Here is a 25,384-nt window from a genome sequence, read left to right as displayed (position 1 = left end):
TGACTTCCAAGGCCAGGTCAAAGGCATGTGGCTCTGCCCTGCTCTTCCTTGCATCTCTGGTTTCAGGAAGAAAAACCAGCTGCCATATTGTAAGGAAGCCTAACCAGCCCCCTCGAGGGCCTTCTTGCAAACAGCAATGAGGACTGAGGCCTCTTCCAGCGGGTCCAAGGGAGGCACCTGGGAAGTGGATCTGCCGGCCCCAGTCAAGCTTTCAGATGCACAGACACCTCACGCCAGAAACACGCAGCCATGCTGCCCCGGAATTCCTGACACACAAAATCTGGAGACCGTCTGTATCTGTTCTGTGAAGCCACACGTTTTGAGATCATTCTTCAAACAGTAAAAGCTGTTCAACAGAACCACTAGTTTGGGAATGGCCATCCCTCCCACCACCAGCACAGATCTCCATTTTCTACACCGTTTCCCACCTGCATTTCTCGCCACAGCACTGTTTATGCTTTCCTCCCTAAACGAGAATGTAGGCCCCCCGAGGACTAGGACCTGGGGACTGTCTTGTTGGCTATTACATATATGCCAGCTTCCAGAGAGCACTTGGTAGGTGCTTAATACATACTTTCTTTGGCAGAATGAATGAATCTACTGAAGATCTTATAAAAGAGGAAACATCAGTGAAGCTGGAAAAATAATGTTGGAGAACTGCCTGAGTCAAGTGCCGAAACATTAGCCAACGCAGAACATGACAGTCAGTCAGACCCATGAGTAAGTTACACAACGGACCGAAAATGGACAAGGAAGATGAGATGGCGGCTGCTTTCCGAGGAATAATTTATGTATCAAGTATCAGGAGAGAGCGAATAAAGCCCCAGAAAGTTCTTAAGAAGGGACTCCCTCTCAGAGATGACTGCTGAATTCAGATGGCAAGGAAAGAATGCACCACCCTGACATCATGACTTGAGTGGGAAACTTTGGCAGAAATATTTACCAACCGTGTTAGTCTCCATCTACAAAACTGGGCATGATAAAAATTAAAATGTAATCTTGTTGAACATAAACATAAGAAAAAATAAATGTATTCTCATACTTTTTGACTAATTTCTCAGGATAAAATCCTAATCACCTCTTTCCCCCTCGTACTTATTGTTAAAGTTTTGGGTTGAGGTACCAGTCGGTTTTCCCAGTGGCCTTGCTTCCTGGATAATGAATCCTCTGGAGGAATGGGCTGGACGTGAAACAGGCACTCAACAAATCAGGGCTATCAAACATGTGGGCTCGGCAGAAAACCCTAGAGAAAAGGCCCCTCACCGTTTGTAAATTGTGCCTGACTAGCAAATCTCAGCAGGAAGGGAGCCCTTGAAATACCCAGGCCATGAGTGTAGGTGAATAAAAGGAACATGGACATTTAATGCATAGATAGCAAATAGGTTTTGCCCCAGCACCCATGTCCATGGGTTGGTACTAGCTGCCCAATAACCTACACAGGACAGGGTCCCTGCAGCTTCCTGTCTCCACAACATGCTCATGACAATCTGTCTTGGTTGTGAGATGAGGAGGGGCCAAGTGTTTGTCAGGTCCTTGCCCGTCTTTCACTGAGGCAGGTAGCGCACTTTCCCACGCGGGCAGCAGCAGCGTGCGTGTAGGAGGGTGAGAGGGTAAGGAGAGAAGGCAGGGTGCCCCATGTGGAGGAGATGAACGCGGGCCGAGGGGAGCGCTGAGAACTTCTTGCAGCGCAGGAGCAGCACGCTCTTGCTTCTCGCACAGGGAACCTCCCAGAGCTCCCTCAGCTGGACACTGTCCCGATGCAAAGACTCTGCGGGGTCAGGAATTAACTGCATGGAATTCGGTCCCTAATCCAGCACTTCTCTACCGGAATTCCCATCCTGGGAGCCCCAACTGGGCCCTGAGGGGAGCATACGATGCCTTCATTTGAAATGGTGGGGAAGAACGTGGAGACAGGGAAAAAGCTTTAAAAAAGATTAAAAAAACAACAACAACAAACCTCCAAAACTATGGCTGCTTCTTCTTAGCTCAACAATCCCTACTGGCAATCCCTACTGCCTACAGAATTCAGTTCACATTCCCTAGGATGACTTTCTGTACCTTCACAAATCTTATCATGACCTATTTTTCCAGCCCCACCATTCACTCCCACCGATAAATCTCAATTTCCAGACATGTGTATCCCCAGGTCATACGTCAGCCATACGTTTTTCTACAGGGAGGCAATACAATGATGTGTAGGGTCTGAAGTCAGACCAAAAAGCAATACAATTCTCCCCTTCTGTTTGTGTGATCTTGGGTGAGTTACTTAACCTCTCTGAGCCTCAGTTTCTTCCTCTGGATAATGGGTTTCTCATAGGATTGTTAAGAATGTTAGATATGACAGGACACACCGGCTTCCGTTCCTGGCAGATCAGAATGCCTTTACATGCATCGTCTCCCTGTCAGGCCGCTATCGATGCCTAATATAGATGAGGAAAGCGTTTCTTAAATGTCAGCAAGTACCTTCCCAAGGCAGGTCTCTTGTCAAGGAGGCCTGTCTCCAAAGCCTGCTAACCACTAGCCTTTTCTAAGAAGGACCTCAACAAACAAACACGAATTCAGGCATTCTTCCTCGTGTGTACAAATACAACCCAAATATCTTTAGCGACACATTTTTAAAAAATGTAAACTGTTTGCTGCTAGGCCGCAGGAGGCCTGTTAGTAAAGTGACCATTTAAAAATGCACGTTTCTAAGGCCGAGAAAGATCCCAGTGGGGCTCAATCAATGATGTTAAAGGAGGAGTGATTGGCTGAACCTGACATCAAGACAAGGAGGCAGAGTGCTTCCAGCCAAAGGACTGTTTCCTTGTCAGTGTGAGCCCCTGGCAGCCTCGTCTCGCCTGCAGCTCTTGCAGCGTGCGCCCCACCAGCCTGGCGAGACACACGAGTTTCAACGGGTCTCTGATTGGAGGTGAAGTCGTTTCCATGGCACCAGGGCATCTGGAGACTCCTAATGTGGGTCCCTTACACGGTGATGGCAGGACATGCTGCCAACATCACCCAGTTTTTCAAGTGAAGTCGCCTGCTAGCCACCCAGCTGATGTTTCACGAAAAGGGGGAAATAAGGTGTCACCAGGCCAGTCTGTAAATGAAGCTGTAATCCAGTTTTGTTCCTATTCAAAAAGCAACCGTTTATTCTAGGGGGCTCTGGGCTCCTGTCCCATGTCTCCAGGCTTCCTCTCATGCTCTTGCTGACCTGACCCTTCACCCTTCACCCTTCACTGCATCTCCTTGTCCCAAAGACGGTGAGCAGGGAATGAGATGGGGGTCACCAGGTGAGATGACGTTCCTGCTTTACCTTGAGCCAGATCGATCCCCGTCTTCCCGCTGCCACAGCTAATCCGGCGCTAAGTGTACTGGAGGCAAGTAAGTATCACAGCAACGGCTCTTTTTTCTCTCAAAAAACAAAACCAGCATCCTCGTGGTTCTGTGGGCAGCGGGGCTGCAACCCAACAGGAGGGAGGGTGTGTGTGAGAGGGTGACCTTTGACAGGGAGACTTTCTGCTTCGGTACCTTGTGACGGAATCATTTCCTGAGAACAACAGTGGATTGCCCAGCCTCCCACTAACGCCATTAGGGGAGCTAATTTCCTGGCTTCCTTCCCCCCATTTCCCCCATCAGAGCTGGGCTCTCCAAAAGCCTTCTCACTTGGAAGCGGCTCCATCCCCAAAACACGCGGATGAACTGTGGCTGGGCTGGCCTTCACACATCAGGAAGGATAAGGATGAAGGTTGCTTAGCAACGGAACAGCTGGGCATGGACTCTTCTAGCACTTACTGCTCCTTCCTGCAAGCCAAGAGCGAACCTCTACGCGCCAGATCTGATGGTATCCCTTCCTTCCTAACCCACTGCAGGGTTCAAAGGCTCCGTGGTGCCAGCGGTCATGCTCCATGAACGGCGACTTCCAGGCCTGCACACTTCTCCGGTGTGACCAGAGAGACGTCCTTCTGCTCACAGGTGACTTTACCGTATGTCCCTTTAAAGAGCCATGACTGCCTCAGACTGCCTGTCGCAGATGACTTCATTCTTTACAAAAGATTAAGAAACCTCCCGTGAGGAATAAAAGTCTATCAGGGGGCCTCCTCAATCCAGGCGCCTGACCTGGTGGATGAAGCTGAATGGAATTGAGGCCCCTGCGTGGAAAGAGATTACTTTTCCAGGAAGGAGGAGAATAAGGGAGAACCGTTCCCCCTTCCAAGGGAAAGAAAGGAGGAGGTCAACATGGCTTTTCGCTCGCAGGAAATTAGTTTATACAGGAGGCTGTACGTGATGCTGCTGATGTGATGAGGAAGTAGGGAGGCCACATGCTCAGATTTATAACCCAGTTCATGAAGAAAAGTGCGCGACCCATTCTGCACGGTGGTGGGATGAGGAACGAGGATTGCCAAAAAAATAACTTGAAAAGAAACCCCAAGAACTTTGTTAAGTGTCTTATAAAGTCACCACTCATCTAGATACTTGGACGTGGAAAGCTGGGTGGCCACTGAGTGACTGATTTCAAGTGAGACGTTATGGTCTTTAAAAGAAGGGGCGATTCTGTCTATTTCCATGGTAACCCCATCCCCCAGGAGCACACAGTGGGCACTCCGTAAAGACAGCATGAGCAATGGTTGTTCCCAATTCAGCAACCATGTGCCTACTTTGTGTGTAGGCTTTGTATCAAGAGCTAAAGATATAACGACACAGCCTCTGACCTTAAAACCTCATGCTCATGGGGAGAAAAGAAGAAACAAGCCATCTCACCTCAGTGGATGGCACTTCCTCCCCTCAGTTGCTCAGGTCCAAACCCTGAAGCCCCCCTCTTTCTCTCACAGGTGACATTCAGTCCATCAACAAACCACCATGCCTCTGGCTCCACAAGATACCCAGAGTTCTACCACGTGCCACACCTCTGCTGCCCCACTTGGGGCCAAGCCACCAGCACCTCCTGGATTATTGCAGTAATTTCCCAACAAGCCTTCCTGCTTCTGCCCCCTACCCTCCCCTGCCACCTATTCTCAACATAACAGCCAGAGTGCTCATTTGAAAAATAAATCCATATGTATAAAAGCCTAAGCAACCAAACGATTGAGTGATCAGTTGCTGTGATGTGCACCGACCACCGGGAGGCAGATGCTCAATGCAGGAGCTGCCCTCCCCCTGGCTGGCCACCCCTCCTACCCCCATTGGCCCCAATCGCTGGCCAGGCTGAGGGACCCCACTGGGCACCAATTCATGCACCGGGCCTCTAATATGATTATATCATGCTATTCCTGGGCTCAAAACACCATAGTACCCCATGTCTCAGTATAATCCTTGCAATGGTTACATGGCCCTTTGTGATCTAGTCCTGACACCTGTTGAACCTCATCTAGGACTCTCCTCTGCGCTCACTCAGCTCCAGCCGCAGTGGCCTTCTGCTCTCGGAGCAATCCAGACATGCTCCTCCTCTAGGGTTTTGCACTGTCTGTTCCCTCTGCTGGGAATGCTCTTCCGCCAGGGTGTTGTTATCTCTGCTACATTTCAAGTATCTCAACGCCACCGCTCCCAGCTCACCCTCAGGACCCCCGTTTCCCTCATGCTGCTCTGGTTTCTAATAGCTCATATCCTCCTCTAACAGTATATAGTTTGCTCATCTATTAAGTTATTGTCTATCTACACCAGCCATTTTTAACCTGTATGCCACAAGAATTTTTTAAAATAGGCAATGCCATTTAGTCAAGGGCACTGACCTCTTTTCCCTCAGATTGTCAAATTAAAAAAAAAAAAATGACAACAACCAACACAACAATACCCGTTTGGTGTGAATGAATCAAAATTATACCTTTTTTTGGTCAGATTGGCAAAACATATATTTTTTGGTGTGCCACAGAATTTTAGTAATTAGTTTATATATGTCATGAAATGAAAAAGGTTGAAAAATCACTGATCTGCTCCTACTAAAAAGTAAGTTCCAAGAAAAAGGAGATTCCTATTTTAAATTTTTTCTTTGTTTTTGTTATTGTGTCTAGCACACATTATTGAATGGTTAATTAAATGAATGACACACACACAGAAAATGCTATAATGGAGTCATGTCTAAATGTTATAGTTGATGAGCCTGCTTGACTAAAGGGTCACTGTCTATCTTAGGAAGGATTTCATGCAGACATTCCAAAATATAGATTCAACTAAGACTCATGTACTAGCTCAATATGGCGAGTGTTTGGAGGCAGCCTCCCATAGAGGCTGTATTCAGGTGGATAAACAGTTCCCGTCTGGACAGTGTAGGAGAAAGCCCATTAGCACACTCATTTCCTTTAACCTGACTGCCAACAGGGCTGCCCGATCTCCCCAGATCTGAGTGTAGTGCTGGCATGCTGCCTCTCACAGGCAGGGGTATGGTGGTGCCAGGTGACCAGCTGAATCCTCTCAGTCATGACCCCTCTCCCATGTCCTTCTTTTAATTAAAAATGGTTGGCAAATTTCATCATCACTTACTGCAGTTTTTGGAATGATATAAATTGGAGTGGGACTCGGCTGAGCATACTGTTGAAAGTGAACACAAGGTTGTCGGGGTGCTGTGCTTTCAATATAAGGAATAGGTATGAGCTAATCACATGCTTGAGTGTGGGGAGAGAAGGATGAAGAATCGGTAAAGTAACCAGACGGGCCTAGTCATGACACAAGAAAAATATTGCCGCTATAGAACCTTTTGGAATGACCAGCTGTAAGCAAATATTGAGTAGTCCACTCTTGGTTAGAGTCGAGAACATAAACATTAAGTCAGGTAACACCTCTAATAAAACCTTTGTAAGTCAGTTACCCACAGGACAGATTTTTTGAAAAAGACTCAAAGCAATGATTTTATGCTAAACTTACAAGACAAGTACTTTCAAAATGTGATTTAGGGCCCAGGCCAGTGTGGCTCAGTTGGTTGGAGCATCGTCCCAAACACCAAAAGGTGGTGGGTTCGATCCCCCATCAGGGCACATACCTAGGTTTTGGGTTTGAGCCCCAGTAGGGATACATACAGGAGGCAACCAATTGATGTTTCTCTCTCTGTCTATCTCACTTCCTCTCTCTCTCTCTCAAATCGATTAAAAAATGCTTTAAAAATTTTGATTTAGGGCCTTTCTATTTTCTAAGATCCAGAGTAAATCCCTCAATATTGACTGATATAACTACATGAATCTTACATCAATACTCTGAGAGTCTATATATGTGGGAGAAATCAAATAAGTGAATTTCAAGACCAACTTCTTTTGTGAAAATACTTGACACCGGAAAGCTCTCCGCGTGCAATGCAGGAAGGGAAGTGTCCACCAACTGCTCCAGAAAACAAGAATCCCTGCCCGTGGCAGGGGCACCCATCTCACCTAAGTAGTTATCGTCCTCCAGTTTTCCTGAGTCGCTCTCCTGCTGCACATAGATGCTGGTAGCACCCACTGGAATTCGGACCACGAGATTATAACCTGAAAAAAATTGGGCAGAAGTTCAGTGTTCCACAGCGTGGCTCATCTCTCTAAGCCTGGAATAAAATACGGGCAACAAAGGACTACACTATAACTCTCACTCATTGGTGCCTTATAGCCAGGTGGGTAACGTACCTTCACAAGACTGATTTTACGCTCGACATTATTACTTCTTACATATTACACAAGGTGAGCAATTTTTAAATGGTGACCATTTTCCTTCTCGTGGGAGTTAGAAACAGAGTCTTACCGTAATGTACTGCTACTGTCCAGTTTCCTTCCACTGTTCTGCATGAGGAATTATTGCCACCACACACCCCGCACTTATCTCTCCGGGCTTTCGAGTTTAAAACGTGATCGCATCCAGCTTGCTTTTAAAAAGAAAACATTTGAAATAAGTGGTAATTATTATAAAGATGATAAAACAACAAGTAATGTACTTCTTTGCATGCTGGACATTCAAGATGACAAGAAAATTAAGTCAAACTTGCTATGGGAAACGTGGTGGGGGCCAGCAGCCCAGGGCACCCCGAGCCTGTCGGATGTGCAGATGCATGAGCACCCTCAGATCTGCGGACTCGGGGAGATGCCCTGGCATGTTAACAAGCTCCTGAGGTGTTGCACCTACAGATTTGAGTTTGAGGAGCACTAGCCCACAAATAAATTGAGTAAATGAAAAGCCCACTTGGGATTGGGAAATGGAGCAGTGAGGACTGTATCCAATTAAAGAGCTCACATCCGATCTTGAAGGGGCAGCGCTGCCCACTGCGGCCACCGCCGCCAGCCACGCCCACCGGCACCCAGTGCTGACATCTCCCAATTGTCCAAGACCAGCTGGAACATGTACTTGGCGTGAAACCGCTTGTTTAAGTATTGCCGATGAGTGCAGGCCAGCGATGGCTGCAGACCCCTTTGAGGCCTGAGACTCCCAATGGCCTCCCGAATGTCTTTAGGTCTCAATGCTAAGCAGCAGTGTAGCCTGAGCTCTGAGGACACCAGCAGCAACCCGGAGACCAGGGGGGCGGCACTCACATTCCTGCCCATCTGGTTCCTTTGTAGGATCCAGTCTTCAGGGAGGAACTCCAGCGCTGCCACAAAATACGCTGACAAGGGGGACCTGCACTGTCAGCCGTGAGCAGGGCGTGGGGGGCGCCCTCAGGGGCTCTTGCAGTCGGATCCTCCGATTAGGAATCCAATCTGCCAGCGACCACGAGCAAAGAACACAGGGGTCATCTCCTAGCCTGGCTGTGCTAGGGATGATCTGTGACGGGTGAGCACAGTGAAATGGGATCGGCCCCTGAGAAATCACTGCTCTGATGCTTTACCATCGGCCAGAAGTGTCTCGATTTCCCTTTGAAGAGTAAATGACAGGTGTGCCTCAGGTAGAAGCTTTCCTGCTTAAAATCAGAAAGACGAATCTGAGTGAGGCCAGCCCTTCCTCACCAGACCACCCTGGCGCAGAGCTAGTCAATCTAGAAACTGCTGCCAGGGAGCATTTGGGTTTAACCTTAAGCACTGAGGTTACAGTGAAGGAGTGTGTGGGGAAACTGTTGCAAGACACCTTCACAGGGAAGTTCTGTGCAGGCCCCTGAGGGGCTGAGAATATCAAGAAAAATCCACGGCGGCAGGTTAAGGGGTGTTGATGCTGCTCTGGGGACCCCACTTGGACAACCACTGCCCGGAGGCAGTGCACAAGTCTTAGCAGCTGCTACTCCGTCAAGAAAGCCACAGACCACAGCCTGGCAGCAAGACAACAGTGACGGAAACACCAGCGGCGACTTACCCGGCAGAGGCCTTGGACACAGATATCGCTGGTGTCCTGGCTGCATGGGGTCCCATCAACCACTCTGTCCTTGAGCTGGTAGTAGGCTGTGCTCGTGGCCACCCTGCAGAACAGCTTGCACCGGTCCTTCAACAAGACTAGAGGAGACACACTGTGAGTGCAGTGTGCCTCGTGCCGGGACACCCTGGGTCCCCGGACCACCCCACCGCGCACTCACTTCCGCTGTACTTGGGCACCCAGCGCACGGTCGGACTGATCCCGTTGATGTTGAAGTGCTTCCCGTCAAACTGAGCACACTGCTCCTCTCGGAAGTCGCGCTTCTGCTTGGGACACGGCTCCGTGTTGCAGGACCTAAATTTCTTCCTGCGCCCCGTGCAGTACTTTCCACCGTATTTGGGCCTGAGCAAAGGGAAAGAACACACGCTGTTTTATAAGGTATTTCCCTCACCCGTGGCTTCTGGTCTTCCAGGGAAGGACATTTGAAGTGGCCGGTGACAGGGAACAGGGCCAGGGCTCTGAAGGCTGCGTTTGCACTCTGCCTTCAACACCCTTAACCGTCTAACCTTGGACAAGTCACTTAACCTTGAGCCTCAGTCTTCCCATCTGTAAAATGGAAAGGTGCTATTTGATAAGGCTGTTTTAAGTGTATAACTTAAAGTATAAAATTCGAAGACTGGAATCGATTAGCCCATCTTCTCGCCTTTCTCCCAGTCAGTTAGTCCTTAGATTTCAAAAAGGCAAAAGGTGAAAGGAACAGATGCATAGTTGGAATGCTCCCTGTCTGCCTTTCCTACAGATAGTCTCCTGGGAAACCATCCTAAACCTTTGCATCCCACCCCCATTCATGCCCTCCATCCTCTCTTCCCACCAATAACCATTGTATTTGTTTGTTTTACAAATAAGATGGAATAAAGGGAATGAATGTGCCTGGATTTCCACTAACTTAATAGAAGCGGGAGAGCACACTGGCTTCATTGCCTTTTGTACGGCAAGAGTATGGAGTCTGGCTTGCAAAGCATCACAGTGCAAATTTAATCTCTGCATGCAACCCGTGCATGTACTTTCCAGATGTGACCCGGAGAGTAAATTATACAACGCGTCTCCCAGCAGTCAACAGCTTGCCAAGTTCATCATGGAAACTGGAAGATCAGAGTCCTACGCAGTCTGGCTCACCCAGCCGGGGCTGGTACAGCTCAGATTTCTCTGCCACCCTAGGACACCTCTCTCACCTTCCCGCCTCTCCTCTGCGGAATGAATCTTTCAGAGTGATTTGGACCCTAAGAAGTATTTTTGTTTTGTTTTGTTAAACCAGGCCCTGGAGGAATGGGAAATGTATCCAAGCCCAGAGAGGCAGCCCAGAGGAGCAGGTAAGAGTTGGATCTGGGCTCCGCTCTTGGCCGCATCCTCGCCAAGTGACCATAGACAATGCTTTTAGTCTCCCTGCACTTCAATTCTCTCCTCCAACGTCTGTGCACAGTGGAAGCCTGGAAGGTTAACTACTGTGAGGTGCATGTGAGCACTCCCAACCTAACCGATCCAGGTCAGCAGTTGGCGTGTTTGAGAGGCAAATCCGAGCGACAACGTGGCTTGCATCCCGAGGCAGGACTCTGTGCTCCTGCAGCGTGCCCGCGTCTCAGGCAGGGCCACCTGGCTGGGACACTGTCATTAATGTGGTCCCTCTATCAGAGATTGTGGAGTTAGGTAAGAGCGTGGGCTTTGCAGTTACAGCTGAGCACTTCTGTGTAAGTCCCCTGGCCTCTCTGAGCTCTGTCCTGCACATTATGAAAGCTTATTATGAATAGTTACCATGAAGAAGACTGCATCTAGATATGTGAAATGACACATAACCCAGCAGTATCTGTCTGCTTGTTTTCCCATTAAACACAGTTAAATCCATAAGCTTTTAATCTGCACTGTACATCTGACTAGCCAAACGCACACATGCTTTGCCCAAGAGAAAGGCAGAGGTACTTAAATACCATGCAAGAGGAGGTTCAGGGAAGTTAAGTACTTTGCCCAAGGTCACACAGCTAATAAGAGAGCAGAGACAGGCGTAGAGGTCACGTTTCCCAGGGTCTTGCTCTGTGCTCTTTCTGCTGTGTTATCTGGAGCTAAGGCCCAGAATCTTTTCTTTTTCTCTTTTTATGCCACTTAGAGATATAGCCTCGGTTTCCTGGAGACCAAGCTCTTCTCTCAATACGAAGGCGCCCAAGTCTCATACATACAATGCCAGGTTACGCATGAATAATAGCTCAGGTCCACATAGCTGTGCAGGTGAAGCCTGTTTTAAATGTGCTGCAAGGAAGAGCCCCTTCACCTTTCCCTCAAATTGAAATGATCTTTGTGCATCATTTTAAATGACCCAACTAACTCTGGTGGATGGATCATTTATTTGTTGCCTGAAAATAATTCACATCTCTTTCTCTTGGAAAATACATTTAAAAGTTGATTTTTTTTTTTGGTGGTGGTGGTGGGGGTGGGGGTGGGGGGGTCCTGTTACCTAATGAGTCTTAGCTGACTCTTGCAACTGACCAAATGCAGCAGTTCTTTGGGCTGCAAAGAGTTAATACTTGTAGGTGGCTTCCCTGCAGATGGTGACACCTTCCACCTTTGCCTGCTTTGACCACTATCAAATGGCAAATCGCATTTAGTGATTTATTTTTATAAATTACATTTAAAAAAATATATTTTTATTGATTTTGGAAAGGAAGGGAGAGGGAGAAGAGATAGAAACATCTATGATGAGAGAAAATCATTGATCGGCTGCCTCCTGCACACCCCAAACTGGGGATAGAGCCTGCAACCCAGGCATGTGCCCTGACTGGGAATCGAACCGTGATCTGGTTCATAGGTCGATGCTCAACCATCGAGACATGCTGGCCGAGCTATAAATGGCATTTTTATGAACAACTCATAGAAAACACTCTATGTGAGAGGCCATGTTTCTGAGGTTATCAAGTCGGACCCTACAGAGGGTTTGAATCCCAGCCCTGCCTCTTCCTGAGAGAGCAATCTTAGGCAAGGCGCTGCATCTCTAAGCCTGCTCCCCTCCTGTAACAGGGAGATGATGCTACTGTCTGCTTCATCGGCTCAGGGAGAGTCAGCTGGGTGAATCCATTCAAAGCACCTGAGCGAGGCCCGCCACACGATAAATGCTGAGCTATTACAAGGGTCTATGAACCACAGCGTATGGGCTAAAATCTGGCCTACGACCTGTTTTTTACATAGCCAGCGAGAAGATAATGTGTGTGTTTTTTTACATTTTAGAATAGTTAAAAAATTTAAAAAAAACAGAGATACATAAAAAGTAGGTGAAATTAAAATTTCAGTGTTCATAAATAAAGTTTTATTGGAACACAGCCACTAAGATCCTCAAAGTCTAAAATACTTATGAAATTTTACAGAAAAAGTATTCGTTTATGGAAAGAGTGTGCTGGCCCCGAGCTATTCTTTTGAGTGTGCAGGGACACACTCTGAGGTGAGCAGTGGCATTCTGGTGTCTGAAACTGTGAGAAATGGGCTCGGAAATGTTAAGCATTCTGTCAAGGTCACATGCCAGTTAAGTGAGATGTGCTGGCTGAGACCAACCCCGTCCCCTGACCTTTCACTCATCATCTGGCCTCACTGCTAGGCCTCCTCTCTTGAAACAGGACTCTCTTGAAAGAGGACTCGTCCTCTGATCTTATTTGCTTTTTATAATAAAGGTAGATTATATTTGATTAATAAACGTAAATTTGCCCTTTTGAAATATATGGCTTATCTTATATCCCAGCCAGTGCGATCTCGGCCTGCCTTGCCTGTATTGTTTAATGGGGAAGGCTTTAGCCAACTTAACTTACCTTTCAGCCCGGAAAATTTCATTTTACACTTTAGTAATTTAGCCGGGTAGGCGTATTTTTTCCATGTAGGAAAATACTGAAAATTATAGGAAATGCAACTTGAAAAAATATTAACCACATTTTCCAACCATTAAGATCCTTTAAAAATATAGCATGTCAAATAAGGATGAAAAGGACTTAAGGAAATTGTTAGATTAATTACTATGAAAGTAACTATACTCAGCACAGCCATGCTGAATCTTCCCTTCCAGCCCATATTACACAACCATGCTTACTCATACATAACAAAGAAAATTCGCAATGCTGCGCAGCCAACGATGAAGGCATTTTACAAGGATCATCACAGGTGCATTCTACCAGCAAGGGGAGCCAACCTTTAATCTGCAAATGGCTTTAAACAGAAATCATGACTTCTGTGTTTACTTACAAAGAGATAGGGCAGGCAGATTAGGGTCAGCACAAGGAGAAATTTCTAAGAATACAACAGCAGCCCCCGGAGCTAGTGTATTTCCTAAGTTTGGAGGGTTTTAAGGAGTTAAATGACCAACTGCAGAGGTTGCTGAAAAGCTATTCGGGGATTAGATGGGACGAGCCAGGAAGCAGCACTGGTCATCACTGAGGATCCTGCCAAGTGGGGCAGTCTCTGGGACTGCAGTCTCTGGGACTGGATACTAACTCATTAGTCAATGGCACTCCCACAGTAGCTAATTCTGGACATTTTTATATAAGTTCATTCACTCAGTGTCTCAAAGAGCTTCACTGCAGTTTTGTTACAGCCAAATGAGAGATTGATTTTCGTAAACGAAACAGACATATATGTCTACTCTCTTGTATGTAAGATTTCATCAGCAGTTGCTATGGTGAAAGCCTAAATAAGAAATATCCAGTTCACTATCTTGTCTTTTCTTAAATCAATGAGTTTATTGTTATTAAATTTAACCTACCTTCGAATTTAAAAGCAAAACAGAAGCACTAGAAGAGGGAAATACTCTGTCGTTCCTAAAGAACTGGCTTGATTTTTTACTTTGATGGACGTTACCAATTCTCTAAGCCGTCTCTTCCAGTCACCAGGAAGCTCAGGCCAAACTGGGAGCCTGAAATAAAAGTGCTGGCCGCAGGCCTGCCCATGCCTCTTCTGGGTCCTTGCTGGTCTTGTTCTGACACTCTAAGTTAGAATCTGCTGGTTATGATTTAAAATTTTGCCCTATTACATATTTCTCATAGATTGGGTGGCCATATAATTAATTGTCTAATTCAGGGCACTTGGAGAGAAAAAGGGAGCTATTAAACTTCTCCAGGACAAGAGATGCCAATGGGAACCAGAACAAATGCTCCTTTTACCTGTAGAGCTTGGGTCAAAAATGGAATTAAGAACAATAAATAAGGCATTTAAAGACGAAATATTAGGGCCCCATTGTCATGATGGACGGCAAACCTGGACCACCATATACAAACTGAGGCCACGATTTTGGACTAAAATTAGGAACATAGGGTTTATACAGCTTTCTCATGGGCGTGGCACAACCCATGTGCATAGCAAGACCACTTTTCTTTTTCAGCTTTTATACTTTCCAGGAAAGAATCCTCATTCAGTGTAATGTGTCTGGATGCTAAATAAATGCATTCTTGAATCATATGGATACTGTGAAAAATTAAAAACAATCCAGTGTTCTTAATAGAGACAACCTTGAATTCTGAAATTGGAACTTGACATTGAACTCTGGCACTGAGGAAAGGGGTGTCCCTGGTGGGAGACCGCCCCCGCTCCCCGCCCCCAGACTGAGGATCAGGGCAGCAACCGCTTCCATGGTCCCTAATGAACCATCCACTATGCCAATGTCTCTGAACAAGCTTTTAACTGAGGTTTGGATCTGATTTCGCGTTTCTGTGCCCCCTTCTCTGGTCAAACTGACTCGCTGGTCCACTGGGACCTCGCTTCAGAGGCAGTGTCCTTCCTCAGCCCCAGGCATTGTAATGAGGTGGTGGCCGTCGGACTGCATCCCTGAAAAACCCCCGGGGGGCAAACAGCAGGAACAAGGGCCTCCCACTGCCGACCTCAGTGATTGGTCCCTAACTTCTGAATGTGAGGATCTTCGCTTCACTCTGAAGCTCAAGACCCTTTCCTGTGGGGACCTTCCCGCGGGTGACTGTCTGTCTGGTCCAGGCCATGGAGGGATTCATCTCTCCCTCCCTTCCACAGCACTTCTAGAACTGCCCTGATGCTTAAACAAAAAGAAAAAACAAACATTTCTTTTGAATACAATATTCTTGAGTCAAAACTTCAAAAGTGCCTACTATTTGCAATATCCATAGCTTACTATAATAATAATTTGGCTCACTGTAACCACCCACTAGTTTTTAATTTTTTAAAAATTCATATTTGCTGCTGGCTTTAAATGTTTTATTTTAAAATTTCAACAGTGCAAATAGCTACATACTTGATTTTAAAAAGCAAGTTGTAGAACACTATCTAGTGTGATCTTGATTTTGTATAATGCTTATTTCATACAATACATAAAATTGTTTTTGGCAGTTATTTCTTGTGGGGATAACTGGGGGTTAGAAATAACAATGATAGGAATTTTTATATCATATACTTTTGTATTTACATTTTTTAAAGCATGCACTATTTTATACCATTACTTAAAAAAATACTAAATATGGGCAAATCTAATGTTTATTAGCTTATGAACGTAGCTAAAGTGTTAGTTTTATAAACCAGAGTCTATATCTCATAGCTCTATAGTTGTTTTCTATAGAGACTACTAATATGTGGATGTGAACTCAATGTTGGGCTGTGAACAAAAATATATTAAAATTAATTGATCATCATCTGTGATTTGTACTATAGAGTATTTGCAGGACTTGCAACAGTGACCTATAGCTATTTGCTTTTCGGTTCACACAACTCAGATTTTTCATATAAAAAATCTGGAAGCTTGGTCAATAGCAGGCCCTTTCCCTGCCAATCAGCACTTGGTCTCCACCCCTCTGCAACACAACCCTATTGTACTGAGCCAGCCCACTCTGCTACTTCACCTGCCTGCTTCTCTCTGCATCCCACCTGCTCTCCTGTGTGCAGGCTATTAAAACTAAATGAGTACAGCTGGGCAGATCATTTTACATTACCCAAAGCAGCTGGCTCTTGAAAAATGGTTGTTGCTTTCTACAGCTAGAAACTACTTTATGCCGAATCTGTGAAGACTTCTTGGTGTCCCCACCTATATAGGTTCAGTGGCAATAATATCCTGTATTGTTTTCTATTCCTTTAAATTTGATACACCTTCTAGCCACACAAAATCGGATGTCATTCCTCATAAAGAAGAGAGCAATTTTAAAAACCTGCTGGTTAATAGCCTCCGCAGCAAACACAGGATAACATGCCAGGATAGGTGCTGAGAAAACCCCACTGCCTTTACTTGACCATCCAAGTCCTAACAGGGCCGGGCTGCTCACAGGAGGGTTATCCCGAAGAGCAGGACACTCCCACGCTGTAAACGGTCAGGTTGTCTCACCTGTGAAACAACCAGATTGATTCAAAAGTAATTCCTGGCTTGGGGTTCCAGATCCATTGGGATCTGCCGATGCTGCCTTGGGGGTCTGGGTACCCTTCCCAGCATTCCAGAAGCTCACTGGAAAGGGTGCATTTCTCTATAATCTGGATGCAAATGGCCAGTTTATTTGTTTCCACAGGAAAAATTGATCTGTTTACTTTAGTAGCGTGCAAGCTCTGGGGGGCAGTGAGCTACGCCTGCCTGTCGGAGTTGTTAAACACAAACGCATCTACTGTTGGGTAGAGAAAACTTTTAATAATAAAGGAGCATTGGAGGAAATAATAAACATTCATTCTGGCAGCCCCAGAAGTCCACCCACTCTCCTAATTTGGAAAGATCTCTTCGCCTGCCCCCAGCTACACAGTTCCCTTCGGGCCTTTTTCGCTCCTGCTCTCCCGGCAGGACAGGGAGGAGTTCCGGACTTACGCTGGTCTGTTGCACTCCCGGACAGCGGCGCGGACGCCCCCTCCACACGTTCTGGAGCAGGTTCCAAACGGAGTCCAACTTCCCCAGGATCCATCAATCGCGGGGGCCTCCATTTCTTTGGGAACACAAAATCCAAACTTGCAGTGCTGTATTTAATAAGGGAACAATGAGGGAGAGCTCGGTGCTGAGACATTGCCGGACCCGCTGTCCTTCCAATACACCCTGTGCTAACTGACTTCCAGGTGCCGGTGGGAAAGGCTGCAGTGCCATCAGCTGTGTGAGTGATGGACACTGTGGGGCTTTTAATCTCCGACTTATTGATTTTAGGCTGAGTCTTCATTTACAACTGGCTTGAATAAAGCTGGCCAACGAGTGGTTGGCTCCAGGCTGGTCAGGGTGGCCAGCTTCGAGGTGCTCAGTGAGTCGATGTGGAGAAATAAGGAGTGGAAATGGACACACTGGCTGTAGCCAGAGCCAAAACGAGTTACTGGATTTGCAGAGCAAGTCTCCATTAACAAGGCCGAGATGTTGCGAGCCTGTTAAAATACAATGCTTTATTGCTTCCCATGGATTTAAAAACCCATTTTTTAATGAAACAGGAAAAAAAAGTTAGTTCCAGGATTCCTATATAGTCACCCCACAAGGCACGAGGACACACTAAAGCCAAATGGACACATTACAGAGAGCCCTGAGCTTTATTGCTTTTCCGTTACTAATGGTTTCATATTCTCCAGCCCCGAGCAGGAAGGAGGCCATGGTGTTTACAACAAAACAAAACACAAAAGTCCTCAGCAGGACAAGGGAGGCCAAGAAGCCATCTCAGGCCTCTGCCGTGGCCGGCGTGAGGCCTGACACAAAGCCGAGGCCACTGAGCAGGGGACAAAGGGAGAGTGGCAGCCCAGGCGGCAGGAGGGTGATGCCCCGCAGCTCACACAGGTCTCCAGGCAGAGCGAGTGCGACTTATCCACAGGGAGGGCACAGGCCTGGAGCCACGAAGGCCAGGGGGAGGCGATGGGGGCGGGGGGAGAGGGAGGAGGGCTGGGGCGTGGGTTCATATTTGGGGAAAGTGAGCAAAAAGAGGCAGGTGAAGGTCCCAGTCTGAATGGCTGGTCCCAGGAAAGACTTGGTGAACGAGTGTAATTAAACTGTCTATTCTGCTGCGTCTTGTCCCTCATAAGTAACCTCTCTGAGTACCTGAGGACACGTCCCTTTCCCTGGGCTGTTTGGCTGAGACCTAAAAGGTTCTGCCTCCAAAGAATCCTGGGCAACTCGGTACCCAAGACATGCGGGCAGAGGCAGAGGTGCCCACAACACCCCTGAAGCCACTTCCCATGCGCCTCTACCCTGGTCTTGAACATTCTGGGCACACACGCACTAGATTAAATGAGAGCGGCAGCTGTCCAGGCAGTGATCGCCAACTGGTGGCCCGTGAGGTCCGAAAGGCTGGCGACCGCTGGTCTAGAGCGCCACCCCCCAAGGAGAAGGCGACTTGAGTCACATCTTTAAGCCAGACTAACAGTTCGTAGAAGCCACATTAAAAGAAAATGGGAATTAATTTTAATATCCCTTATTTAGCTCAAAATATCTGAAACATTATTATTTCTATATGTAAAATCAACACAAAATTATAAATGAGTTTTTAAATCCTTTTGTCCATCTAGGTCTCAACACCTGGCATGTTTTTCCACTTAAGCACATCTCGGTTCAGACTGACATTTCAAATGCTCACCAGCCGCCGTGGCTAGTGGCTGCCATTCTGGACAGCACAGGGGCAGGTGTAGCAGCAAAAGTCTAGTTTCCACTAACAGCGCTGTGCCCTTCGGGGAGTCACTGAACTCCACTTCCACAGATGAAAAGCGACCAAAGTTGTCTTGGAGTGTGACAGGAGACAGTGCATCTAAGCACCCACTACGCAGCTGAGCACATAGGGACCAGACTTAGAGTTAGCAAAAATAATGGCAAACATTTGCACTTAATATTTGTCAGGCCCTGTGCTGAGCATTATTAACTTACTTAACTTCCATATTAACTTACCTAACTCTCACAGCACACGACGAAGTAGTACTGTTAGTTACCCCCATTCCTACAGAAAAGCAAGGGAAGGCACAAAGGGGTTGAGGCCAAACCTCAGTAAGGGGCAGAGCCTAACCATTAGACCATCTGACTCAAGAGTGCACCCCTAACTGTGACACATGTTGCCTGTCTCTCCATTGTGAGCAAATGGGGCCATTCTGACATCTTTAAATAAAGACTGAAATTTAAAATAAAAGCAAATTAATGGTTTGGTAAATCTAAGTTGTCTACTTGATATCCATTCTCCCTTTCATCCTTACTACAGACTCTGTATATCCCCTGATTCTTAAACAGATAAGAGTGGTCAAAGAGATGTTAGCAGGATTCACTGGGTGAGGTTCTGGGAAGGATCTTTGCCTCTTTGTTCCTTGCCCTTTGGCTTCATTCTGCCTGGAACTCAGACTTGATGGCTGGAGCTGCAGCAGCTATTTTGTGACGTTGAGGATGAAGACCATTTGCATGTGATAGTGGAGTAGAAAGAAAGTGGGAGCCTGGGTCTCTGATGATTTGGGGGAGCTGCCACAACAGCTCCATAACCTGTTTCAATGTGGACTAGAATTTTTGTGTCAGAAAAAAAAAAAGATGCAGTTTGCTTACACTACTATAATTGGGTCTGACCTGGACAACATTTCTAATTAATATATAATTGAGGTCATAGCTATTGCCCAAATTCAGCCTTCGAGTCTTGATGCCAGATACACACTTTATAAATTCCACAAAGTAAGGAAAAAGTTCCTATGATGATTCATGGAGTTTAATAATAAGAAATTGCCTGGATATATATTTTTTTTTCTCCTTTTGACACTGTTTGCAGTCTGTGCTCTCTCTATTCTATAGACGCTACTTCCAGAGAAGAACAAACAATAAACTTCAGAGAAAAATACCAGAGTGCTACCATCCAGCACTGCACGCAAATGTCCTAACATGGTCCCTTTAAAAAAGTAAGCTTCTAATTGAACACTGGTCTACAAAGGAAACACGTCTACCTATATGACCATGGGCAGGTATTCAGAGGAGAGGAAGAGCCTCAGAGGAGCAGGGGACAGCCTCAGGTGACAGAGGCTGGGAATCGTGGCTGTTTGGCAAATAGGTGCCAAGATAGTCTATTTTTCCAGGCAAAGCTGACAAACAATAATTACATATTGGAATAGCCCTTACATCATAACAAATCATTAAGCGGCTAGTAGAACCCCAGCCAAAATATAGTCAGCCTTTCCTAAAAGTGTCCAGATCCATTTAAATGATATTCTACCTAAATAATCGCCAAGTTGCTTCAAAAAAAAAAAAAAAAAAGAGGTTGGAAAAGGGACTTGGGGATCAATTTTGTGCCAAGGAGGCCTAAAACAGAAGTTTCAAACCTGAGACTCACAACCAGGGTTTAAATAAAAATGTTAATGGACTTAACAAGAGAATGGGGAAAATAAAGAGGCAGACACGTTCATCACAAGAACATTTGTCAGCAGCTCTGGAGAGCTCCCTGCAGAGGGAGCAGGGCGGGAAGAAGAGAAAGGAAAAAGTGAACCCCTCCGCCAAGGGAGGCTGAATTTGCCAGAGGAAAGCGTATGATTTTACTGCCAATTCTATAAAAACAAAATGAGGAGCACACAGAATTTCTATGCCAACAGCCCTGGCATTTGTAAAATGCACAAATACTCTCCAGGCAAATAAACACACATATCCCCAGTTCTTTAGTAAAAGCTACTAGACTCAGACACTTTTCCCCACTTTCCTAAAACACAACTAGAAAGGTCCCCATCATTTTCTCTGCAGAGTTGCTGCCCAGAACGTGTTCTGAATCTGCCCTTGGAATGCCCTGAAGTCCCTCATTCTTGCTGAACTCGAGCCTTCTGAAAGATCTCCCACATTTCCCATCCCTCAGGCATAAGATGACCCTGCAGCCCCTTATCATCTGCGTCTGCTACAAAAACAGAAGATTGGAAAAGGACACAACAGACATCCTCCCACGTTCTGTGTTCCAGGATTGAGTGGGATACCATGTCACTACATGGCACTTGGCAGCCTGTTCATGACAACTTACTAAATATAATTCACTGAGTCATATTATTGAGATCCTTCTTTGTTAGAGTTTCTTAAAGCAATAGCATGTGTCAGAAATGGACATATTGGATGGGTACATCAGATTGATTAAGAACCACAACACAATGCTAGTGATTTTTCTGAGATTAAACAGGTTCAATGTAAGTAACGTAGTTGACTGGCTCTAAGTCAAGCCCACTCACCAAGTCATCAACAGGGTATCATGTCTACTGGCATCTCCCACCAACTGGTGGCAGTTGTCGGGGCCACTGTGTTTAGGACTCTGAGGCCTCTTCATTTCATAACGATGAGTGAATTCCTAAAGGCTGCCATGAAAACCCAAGAACCTATTCCCCACTCAAAGCTATGACCCTCTGGCCATCAACACATTGAATTAAATGTCCCATGAAAAGTGCAAGATTCGCTTTGACCAAGGAGATATATTTCTTTTTAAGCTAATGAAAGGTACAAAGGTGGCTGTACCTATGTCTGCATGTAGCGTTGGTGAGGTTGTCATGGGGAAAGGTGTATACTTAATTGCTGAAGTCCTAGCCATTAAGAAGTGTTAAGTTGAACTGACGTAGTCACCAAGACAAGTAAAAAATCATCTTCATTGTAATTTTGTATTGAATTTGATGTTTTTCAAATAACGTTCATGTCCTCCAGCTCATGTAACTGCCTGAGTGGTGAGCGAAGAAACCACTAGTCCTCCTGTTTCACCAATAAAAACTGAAACTCAGCTACGGCCCCTTCAGACCAAACAGAGGCGGGAGTTCCGGAGGGCCGGGGCTCAGGTGTTGGGGACTCTGCCCTGAATGAACTGTGAGATCTTGGGCAAGCCGCTTCTTTTTCAGTTCCCTATCTATAAAATTGGTGAAAAGAGAATTCCGTTCCGTCATCTCTTTAGGACCCTTTCCATGGAAACTGGTGTTATTGATTCCATAAGGAAAAGTGGAGGGAAAAAATGTGAGATGAGAATAAAATCTTAAAAGCGAGCAAAGTAGACAATGGGAAGAAGAGAGCAGACAGGAAAAATATAGGACTCAGAATATAACCCAGGAGTTGCATCATTGCTGAGTGAAATCCACTTTCCATATGGATTATATGGGTTAGAAAACGCTTTCTAACCAAATTTTTGGGTGATGATGAGATCACTAATATAGTTACTTTTTTTTTCTAAGATGGATACCAGGTGAAGCAGGTTGCATTAATCATGCTCCTAGATGCATGGGACACTGTTATCATCGGGCCATGCAAGTAGCATATTTTGTGTGCTTACTAACAAGTGGGAACCAACCGAGAATTTGGACTTGGATATATCCCAGGTAACATCATCACTTCTTAAAGGGACAAAGGTTGGGAAAAGCCTGGCATCCCAGTAGTGAACACAGTAAGTTTACTGTATTTCTCTGTTTCTTTGGTTTTAAGATGTTTCAGTATATATGAATAGAATTCCATTGCCACTTCCAAAAGAGACAGAAAGAAGAAAAAGAAAGATTACCTCACATTAAATGTAACTATACATTAAAAAGCACACTGGGGTTTCAGAAATATCAAAATGAGAAAAAGTATGTCTTAAAATGGAGGCAATAGTTATAGTCACGTGCATTGGACCAATATTAGGCAACAATTTTAAGTTTTCACCATTTTCAATAGTAAAACCGAACCTCTTGCCTCAAAAAAGTATTCTGCATGCTAAAACACGCTGCACTAACAGCCAACAGCGGCGACTGGCCCTGCAGCCGAAACCTTGCCCATTTCTGCCCCAAGACAGAAGGCAGGGTTGGGGCATTACTTGCCTTTCCAGTCTCGCACTCGGTGCCATCGGCCCAGGGCGTGTGCTGAGTCTGGCAGCCTTTGCTGTTTATATCCGCTCCATCCGCGTTACTGCACCAGAGTCGTCGGCACTGCATCTGCTTATTTCAGTGACAGGACAATCAGAGACAACATGATTAGATGAGAGCAAACAAGGCCAGCATTACTTCCAGTTAATGTTTTGCCAGTGATACAGTATCGGTTGAAAAGGGGCTTGATTTCTTGGTATGATAAGTGATCAAATATTCCGAGGGACACAGAGGCCGGCTCCTGAGACACGTGTCTATGGCTGGCAGGACGTGAGATGGTGTGAAAGGGGGGCTTCCGTGCATCCAGTGCGACTGGAGATCAGGTGTTGGGATTAGTTGCGATTTCAGTTTAGGTTTGGCCTGACCGCAAAACTAGTGCTTTCTTCTAGTAGGCTACATAATTCCACAGTCATCGGATGACTCCTTTCTAGGGTGTCAGGAATTATCAGAGGGAAAAAGGGACAAACTATTGTGAACATTTCAGACTTACAAAAAGTGCAAACAGCCACATAATGGATAGCCATGGACCCACCACCCAACTAAAGAAAACCTCACAGGCCCAGCTGAAGGCCTGATACATCCCTCCTCAGTCCCAATCCCTTCCCCTTCTCCCAGAGATGACCACTATCCTGAGTGGTGGCCATCATTTCTTCACTCCCGTTGCTTTGACCACAAATGTATACTATACATTTCAACTTGAAACAAACAATAGCATTCAGCATTTCAGGATATGCTCATAGGCCTTGCAACTTGCTTTCCCCCTCTACACACACACAGTATGTTTTAGATTTACACAAGTTGATATATTTAGCTCTATTTTGGGGCATACATTTTAAAGAACTTTTTCCTGATTATTACACTAAACCATGCTCATAATAGAGACATTTAGAAAGTACTAAAATTTTATTTTATTTTACATTAATCCTCACCCGAAAATGGTCTTCATTGATTTTTTAGAGAGAGTAGAAGGGAGGGAGACATGGGTGGGGTGGCGGGGTGGGGGGGGAGGGGAGAGAGAGAGAGAGAGAGAGAGAGAGAGAGAGAGAGAGAGAGACATCAATGTGAGAGAGACACATTGGTTGCCTCCCAAACACACCCCAACTGGGGCCGGGGATTGAACCTGTAACCCAGGTACATGTCCTCGACCAAGATTGAACCCAAGACTCTTTAGTGCATGGGACGATGCTCTAACCACTTAGCAACACCACCCAGGGCTAATAATTTATTTATTAAAAAAACAGAAAAGCCTCAAACTACTCAGTCTTTCCTGTAGTTTCTTGGCTTTTACAGTTGAAAACATGCTCTAAAAATAATTATTTATCCTGTTATTTTAACTTAAAAGATATTAGGATCATGTTTCCAAGTGTAGTTAATTTTTAATTGTTGTATAGTATTGCACTAACTAGAGACACCATAAATGGCTCAACATTTCTATTATTGGGCATTTGGATTATTCCTAAAGTTTACTATCATGACTAACACAGAAATTAATATAATCATGGATAGATTTTACTCAAGATATTTTATTATGTATTTCTATGGAATCACTGTACTTCCCAATTCACCATGCTATTTCTGAAATTTCTCCCAGCAAAACGAACAAACACATATACCCAGTGAGATAGAATGGGGCACCCCAAAGAAGCACAGTTCAGCTCCTCTGAAATCTGAGAGCCACTGGATCATATCATTGGTCCACATGTCCATAACACATACATCACAATGCCACACACCCACCAGCTGAGCTACCACCAGAAATGATTTCACAGGAATAGCTTTCATGAGTAAAACAGGGAAACAGGTCTGTCTCATGCGTTACTTTTACTGAATCTAGAAGAATTCCTCTAATAAAGGTCAACTAGACAGGTCAATGGGCACGAGAAGAGACGAGGAGAGAGAAGGGCCGAGCTCGGCCATCACCAGCTCTGCACCCTGTCCTCTGTGAGCATCTCCTGTTGGACTGTCCCGAGAGGGAAATGGGAAAGTGCGGAGAAAGCACCACCTACCAGTGAACACTGTGACTAATCACCTTTGTCATTTCTACTTCCATTGAGTCAACGGACCATTCTCAACTTTTCCATGGGTGGTTTATATCAGGGTGAAAATCTAATGGAAACTACGAATAAAAAGAAGTCCAGAATCAACTCCCAAACACTTACCATATATGGGCACACCTGATAACCTTGTCCAAAAATCAATTCACATTGTTTATTCACATCGTAAAGGAGGCCTGGCAGTTGGGAAGGCAAACTGTAGGCTCTGTATCCCGGTTCGTTAAGCAAACACTCGCCGTAACCAGTGCTATGGAAAGCAAAAATACAGATGGTGAGTGTGGTGGGTGACTCATGGCTTGTCAACACCACCAGTGAAAGGGAAGGCCATCTGCCATTGCAAT

The 25,384-nt window shown here is 45.7% G+C and overlaps 1 protein-coding gene across 1 annotated transcript in view; it reads right to left on the bottom strand.

Annotated features, from left to right (window-relative positions):
- Positions 1–25,384, bottom strand: part of ADAMTS9 (ADAM metallopeptidase with thrombospondin type 1 motif 9) — a 166,388-nt gene that overhangs the window by 98,727 nt on the left and 42,277 nt on the right. The window contains exons 10-16 of the mRNA XM_059663055.1: positions 25,149–25,290; positions 22,945–23,058; positions 17,036–17,181; positions 9,434–9,615; positions 9,217–9,353; positions 7,684–7,804; positions 7,338–7,433 (exon numbers count right to left, since the gene is read on the bottom strand). Of these exons, the coding sequence (XP_059519038.1) occupies positions 7,338–7,433; positions 7,684–7,804; positions 9,217–9,353; positions 9,434–9,615; positions 17,036–17,181; positions 22,945–23,058; positions 25,149–25,290 (938 nt within the window). The remainder of the gene's footprint in view (positions 1–7,337; positions 7,434–7,683; positions 7,805–9,216; positions 9,354–9,433; positions 9,616–17,035; positions 17,182–22,944; positions 23,059–25,148; positions 25,291–25,384) is intronic.

Source organism: Myotis daubentonii, chromosome 14, assembly GCF_963259705.1.
Source record: "Myotis daubentonii chromosome 14, mMyoDau2.1, whole genome shotgun sequence".
In the NCBI taxonomy this organism is placed as follows: Eukaryota; Metazoa; Chordata; class Mammalia; order Chiroptera; family Vespertilionidae; genus Myotis; species Myotis daubentonii.
This window is presented reverse-complemented; position numbering and strand designations above follow the sequence as displayed.